General features: G+C 38.4%; 1 protein-coding gene across 1 annotated transcript; it reads right to left on the bottom strand.

Moving 5' to 3' along the window:
- Positions 1–1,342: 1,342 nt before the first annotated feature.
- Positions 1,343–4,283, bottom strand: dnajc15 (DnaJ (Hsp40) homolog, subfamily C, member 15). Its single transcript, XM_067604480.1, has 6 exons — positions 4,053–4,283; positions 3,500–3,551; positions 3,299–3,372; positions 2,409–2,485; positions 2,243–2,313; positions 1,343–1,746 (listed from the first exon to the last, which is right to left on the bottom strand). Exons 1-6 carry the CDS (start codon positions 4,137–4,139, stop codon positions 1,676–1,678), a joined length of 432 nt encoding a protein of 143 aa, XP_067460581.1. The 5' UTR covers positions 4,140–4,283; the 3' UTR covers positions 1,343–1,675.
- Between the last annotated feature and the right edge of the window lie 2,702 nt (positions 4,284–6,985).

Genomic DNA, 6,985 nt, shown 5'->3' with positions numbered 1-6,985 from the left:
GGGGGTACAGTTTAGCTGGAGGGTTACTAACCAGTAAAACAGGAGCAACCAGCCTGTGTACACTGCAGGCTACATTACACTCACTGTGCTTTTTAGCAGTCAGACCTGCAGGCTACATTTGCATACAGTTAGGTACATACACAAGGTAAATACAAAATGGAAAAAGGAGGGAGGAAATTGGAAAAGAACAAAGAATTAAGATACTTTATATCTTAATAACTCATTCTTTTAAATTTCAGCATGTTTTCATTTTCATTCACAATTACACATTTAAATGTAAGCTTTTGCATTTGGGCATATATACGTATGCTTTTAAATTTTCCATTTAAAAATGTCACTTTTGATTTTCAAATTAAAATATTTTACATTTAACTGTGTTCTGATTATCCTGAGTAGTAAAATATGATAATAATAATAATAGCCATTTTCCCTTGTAATTTTCCAATTCCTCTTAATTTTAATAATGGGTAAGATTGTAACTTTAAGCAACCAGGACTCAAACAGGAGTAAAAATTGTATTTGGGACTATTCTGGACATTTGATCCAGGATGTAACTTTTGATTTTACCAGAAAGACTCATAATCCTCTTCCTGACTGGACCCTTTTTTTTTTTTTTTTTTTTTTTTTTACTGCTGGCCACATCCTATGTACATCAACACCCTCCTGCTACACAACAGTAACACTGCCACCTATGGGCCATGTTCATCCATTGGAGATAATTGGTTCATGTGTCATAGATTAAAACTGTTTACTTCATGTTTGATCGTTGTTCCTGTTGTAGGCCTGTGTACAGTAAACTGCTGTTATCAAGATAAAATCATATAACCTGCATCAGGATGTTAATGCTGAGCTCAACCACAATTTGTGTTTGTTTTGTTTTGTAATTAGAATAAGAAATGCAAAACACACAAACCAGCATGTTATAAAGGTTAAACCCTCTTTAATGTTGTTTTATGTAATTTAAGTTTTAGGAAATAAAGCCAGAATGCTCTGCTGAGCAGACAAATTGTTAAGTGCAAAAGCCAATTTATAAATGTTCAGTTTACAAGCTTAAAGGGAATCAATAAAATGGAAAATGTAAAGTGTTATGCACACAGTGCACAAAGTGTTATGTTACTGGTTTCAGAAAAGTTCTAAAGAAAATTCAAAGATGCTCAGTTACAGTAACAAGAATAGAGTTATTACTTCAAACATGAAGACTACAACAATCCTCCTGAGCCAGGCGTTTGTTATGAAGAGAAGAAAGCCACACACAGACAGAGACACTGTTTACAGTAGTAAAAATATAAGTTTAAGATGGTCTGCCCACAAAATCAGCCACACTCACTAATACACACAACAATGTTTTCACATTTAATTTATTTTAAAAAATGTTTCACCACTTGCACAGTGACTATTTAAACATGGAAATATTTGAATGCATTATTCTACCGTTCTTTAAATAGATTACATTATCATGTCATACTTTCTGTCCTGACAGTAAACACTCATACACAGAAAATGATGAGTCCAGCAGCAGTACTGTTCCCTGCCACCACTAGAGACTCTACTGGTAGCTGTTCTGCTCCTCTAATGACTAGAGAAGAGCCTGAACGGAGGTTCAGGTGCAGTACAACGGAGCTGAGATCATGCACAGGAAGATGGGAGTCTTTAAAGTGTTGGTTAATAGTGCAGGTCATCGCCGGGTCTCCTTGTCCAAAAAGTCTTTGGCCTCATTGATCTTAGCAGCGAGATACGGTGACCCACCTGCACACAAACAAAACTTTAGTCTGATTCTGCATTTACTCCTTTTACATTCCACCACCACAAGCTTTTCAATGAGTGAAGTTGTGGAAGGCTGTGCTATGTTATGTCAAATATATAAAGTGTTTTTTTACCTGCACAAGAGACCAAAATATGATACAAGATTCTTTTTTTTTTTTTTTAAAGTAAGGCCTCCATGTGCCACATGCTTGCAAATAAATATCAAAATGCAACATGACTTGCATGTCTGTCATCAATGTGCCAAATTGAATATGATTGCTAGGATTTCTACACATCATACAAAAATAGAAACTTGAATTCATTGATTGTCCAGCTCAAAGTGGATATTTGACTTTTGTCTTGAGGGTCAGAACTAGAAAAAAATTAGCTCTGAGACAAAAGAAAATATGGCGTTGATTTAAGGTGACTTCAGCTGTGAAGAATCAACAGCATAGAGGATAAATGCAACACAGGATGTATCCAGGGTTTAAACTTGTACCTTTATCTGGATGGTTCAGGACCATTATCCTCCGATGGGCCTCACGTACCTTGGCCTTAGTGCTGACTGGGCTGAACATAAAACAAATAATACATCCATGTAATCAATCACCATCATCTGAGCAATAAGGGGTATTAAATAAAATACATTAAAAACATTCTTTTACCTGATGCCAAGAATAAGGCTGGCCTCTCGTTTGGACATCTTCTGCTCAAAGCCTCCTTTGTAATACGATGAGAAAGCCTGGAGGTGACACAAGAGGTTTGATTCTCAGAGGTCTGAACCTTAGTGGGCCCAAAAACGTCTGGACAGGCTTCATTTTGGTTTGTTAGTTTGTTGCAGTGCAAATGTTTCTTTGGACCACCGACAACTTGTACAAAGAAATACTGAGCACAACAACTTTCAGAGACAAAACAGTGAAGAATCAAAGCTGCAGACATCAGTGGTCAGAAAGCATGCAGGGAGCAGTGCAAACTCTGGACTTCAGATTAAGATGCCTGTGGTGAAGGTGAACTGATGACTTGTACTGTGAGGCAGCTGCAGGAAGTGTTGTCTAGCAGTCATTGGGGCTAACTTAGCTTAGGTTCTAGCTAGAATTATCAGATGGTCTGAACCTATACTTGGACTGTTTTTACACTTTACAAGAGTGAACTGGTTGAAGAGCTGCAGCAACAAAAATACCTCCAACTTCCAACTCACAGAATCAAGCTGGGCAGCGTTTTGTCGTATGTGCAGAAACTAGACGATAATTGAACATCATGATAAAATCTGGGTTCAGGTTCATTTAATGCTGCAACTGTTCAAGCTCAGGGAAAGGACTCCATGTTATTATCCACATCAGCTGGAGTAATGTCAGGCCCAGTTTGTGGGGCTTTTATAGGCTGAAGATGCTAATTCTTTAGTAGGAAAGATGCAACACATCTTATGTGCAGGCAAACTTGCAAATGATCCATATATTCAACAACAGACAAATGATATGTAAAAATTGAGCAGAATAGGACTGGAAATAAACATCATGGCAGACACAGGTGTGTAGGTGGTTAACTAATTACTCACTGATGAGGGCATCTTCTTGACAGTTTCAGAGAAGACTTGCCCGAGAGGCTTCCACAACTGGAACGCATAGCGGCCTGTGGACCAAACACAAGATATATGAAACAGTTCCATACACACAAAAAATTTAAATTGAAAAGAGAGCGACTCAAAGCAAAGCAGAAATCTTGGCAAATTATTGGCTCTTTATCAAACTATTCTTACCTGCGAAACCTGCAGCAGCCACCCCAAGACCGACTGCAATCAACGTCCCCCCCTGTCAAAAGCAAACACCCAGCAGTTACATAACAGCTAGTTGAGTAGTTGAGCATTTGTGAGGCAGTTTCATTATGTGTGTTTGATAAATCCTAAACTAACACTCTGAAAAGAGACTAATTGCTCAGGTAAAAGTCTGTAAACTTTAATGAGTGTGTCAATAAATGAATGGGGTGCCACTGTAACCAGGCAACATGCTCGGTGAGTTCTATAACCAACACTGGAGTATAATGAATGTCCTTCAAGGAGTATTACACTGTCTAGTCTCTATTTTAACTCGCTGTGTTTTTTGTACTACTCATTTATCTTGAAGCTTGCTAGAGGACAAAACATGACTCAAGTTCGTGTTATTAACATTGCTAGCTTAGCTCATGTACCTGATGCAATGGCAGTGTCGTTAGCGGTCATTGAGGTTACCTAACCAAGACACGCTTTAGCAGGGAGAAAACACTGTCTGGTTTAGTTTGACTGAGTCCACAAAGGTGTGAAAGCAGATACTCACCAGCCTCTTGTCTATCTCTGCGTCGCTTCTCATTTGAGTTTTCGAACTGTATTCAGCATCCATTAACACTCCGCCGATGTTCGCCATGTTGCCGCAGCTACGGGGATAACTTTCAAAATAAAGCTCAACGACCAGCACGCATGACAGTGAACGGGTGTACGGAAGGCCGATTGGACCAAAAATATCTAGCGTTAATGTTCGCAATAAAACGTCAAATGTGTACGTCTGAAGACGACAGAAAATATCCTGTTAACACGTCCATTATAGGCGTTCACGCGACTGAATTCACATTTAATTATCCCTCTTTACAAGGTAATGTTGACATGTTTTTTTAATGTATTGTTAACAGTTTCATAAAAAGGTCTTTGGAAAAATATCACAAAATGCTCCTTTTTGCCTCTGCTGGCTGGGTGGGCGTTTTGGAGTCTTATTTAATTGACTCTAGCTAGCAGGCTACCGTGTTGAGGTGTAACAGTTGCAGAACAAAGACAATGTAAACAAACTGCTGTAGCTACAAGTGTGTAGGGATTTTGAAGCATAATCACCAAACCAGCATCTAACTGGACCGAAGTTGACATTTTCAGATATGTTAATATGCTGTTTAATGAGCTGCAGCTGAGCAGCTAAGTAGTCATCTAGCCTGTTAACTGGCGTTAGTGGCACACTTTTCCCCAGTGAATGTGTGATGCCTTGTTCAACAAACTAATATGCAGGACAAGACATAATTACGTTCATGTTTGTAAGTTAGATAAGAGGGAGACTTTAGCAGGAAAGCTAATGTGGGTTGTTCTTCAGAGTAGCACTTGTTTTGTGTTGCAGGATGCTATCAGGCTCAGTGTGACCAAAATAAGGACTCCAGCTATGTAAGCTGATGATAGAACGGTTTTCAATTGAAATAATGTAGGGGCACAATCGTCAAATCAAATAATTTCAAATATAGATCCCTCCCTTTTGGTTTCAACTGATTTACAGAGCACATATGTATGCTGTAGTAAAAAAAAAAAAGGCAATTTAATTTCAGTTGGCTTTTAAAGCTGAATTTTCTGTCAGTCGACTAATAAGTTAGTGTATTATTTATGCTACCACTGGGGTGCACCAAAGTCAGAAACTTTGATATCCTACATACCGTGGCTTTCAGGAGCTTTACAACTACAAATATTCAATTAATATCCAGTCCCAACTGTATATTATGACCAGGCTTGAAATATAGAGATAAAAGCAATACTGTGGTATTTTCTTGAACTTGTGGTTGCAGCTGCCAGAAAGCTTATAAAATGAATCTTTCTAAAACATCACTTCAAAATACCTTAAATAAGTTTTGTCAACTTGAAAACTCAGTCCCATGCACCTGAAATCTGGCAATTCTTCCTCTGTCATTGTTTGTTTTTACTCTTTCACAGAAACATACGTTTCAATTTGAACAATCAAGCTCCAGAGAAGCTACTAAATGGACCTTTAGATGAGATGCATCTTTTAAGTAACTGATAGATTTTCAAAAGGTTTGTCAGGAGGATTCTTGATGTATTCTGCTCCATCTATAAACTGTTGTTGTTCCATATATATGCCACTAGATGGAGCCATTGAAATGTGAATTGTGTGGTGCTGTAAAATGTGAATGTTTTGCATAGAGTGGGATTGACATCAGTAAGAATCTGATTTGATTAGTATAGAATTGAATGTTTTGAACTATAAGTTAGTTAATAATAATTAAAAGTTAATATTCAGTGTCATGTCTGCACATGTTTCTATTTGTGTTGCATTTGTGTTTGTATTGTTTTTTTGCTCAACTGTTTCATTTGTTTATATTAGCTTCTGTCATGTGCTTTGGATTCAGATTCCACCTTTGTGCTTCTATCGCTGGATCTCAGTGCAGCCTTTGAACACTGTAAGATTAAGATTTCTTTATTGTCATTTCTCAGTACTCACACACATCGAAATGAAATTGATCCTCTGTATTTGATCCATCCTATGCACACACACTAGGAGCAGTATGGGCAGCTGCAATGCAGCGACTGGGGACCAACTCCAGTTCTTTTTGCCAGTGCCTTGGCTGGGGGCGCATGTCCTGATTTTGCCAAGTGGTTGTTGTCTTGAGACCAACATTTTGTATGATAGCCCTAGGACAACAACTGCCTCAGCAAATCAACGTTTGTGATGTCATCACAGAGAGCCCTGATGCCTGCTAAATATAAAAAAAAAACAAAAAAACAAAACAGGAGGTAAAATCGGCTGTGCGAAGATGCTTAAATTACAAGGGGCTATGTCTAACATGAAAGTTTTAAAATGTATTTATAAGTTTACACTAGTCTGTTACTACGGCTTTGTAATTATTATGATATTAAAATGGATATTTGCTTTTCACATCAGCATTTTGCCACCATGGAAGTAAGGTAACATTAGCTTGCATAGGTGAGGTAACAGTTAGCTAGGTTGCTACCAAAAACAAAATTCTGCAGCTAGAATCTTAACCAAAAGAAGAAAATTTGACCATATTACACCAATTCTAGCTTCCCTTCATTGGCTTCCTATTCATGTTAGATCAGACTTTAAGGTGCTTCTGCTAACTTCGTTTCTGTCTGAATTAACTTACTAAGAGCTGTCCTGTCATTGAGATTATTGATTACTGCAACTGTTCTGATAACCAATGCATCTCTCAACCTTTTTTTCCACAAGTACATGAGCATCCGAGGTGTGTGCCCCTCTCTCCTCTCTCCCTCTCTCTCCTTATTTTCTCCTTCTGTTCTCTCTTGTCTCTCGGGCATCTTTTGCTGGACCAGCACCCATCTTGGAACTCTGCTTCCCTAGCTGTTGGTTCCATTTTCTGAGGTTTTGGATCTGGTTCCCCATCCTGCAGGAGTTTTGCCTGGGTCCAGACCTTTGATTTGCCCACTCCACTGAGTCAAGTTGACTGATTCTGCTGGTCTGGCATCATG

The sequence above is a fragment of the Thunnus thynnus genome, chromosome 11, assembly GCF_963924715.1.
Source record: "Thunnus thynnus chromosome 11, fThuThy2.1, whole genome shotgun sequence".
Lineage (NCBI taxonomy): Eukaryota > Metazoa > Chordata > Actinopteri > Scombriformes > Scombridae > Thunnus > Thunnus thynnus.
This window is presented reverse-complemented; position numbering and strand designations above follow the sequence as displayed.

Bases quoted from the DNA above. Each gene is read 5' to 3' on its own strand.
- dnajc15 (XM_067604480.1), bottom strand. From the start codon at position 4,139: ATGGCGAACATCGGCGGAGTGTTAATGGATGCTGAATACAGTTCGAAA. The intron at 2,486-3,298 runs GTGAGTAATTAG...TGTCACCTCCAG, and splicing joins TCAAGAAGATGCCCTCATCA to GCTTTCTCATCGTATTACAA. The intron at 1,747-2,242 runs GTACAAGTTTAA...GTTTGTGTGCAG, and splicing joins CCTGAACCATCCAGATAAAG to GTGGGTCACCGTATCTCGCT.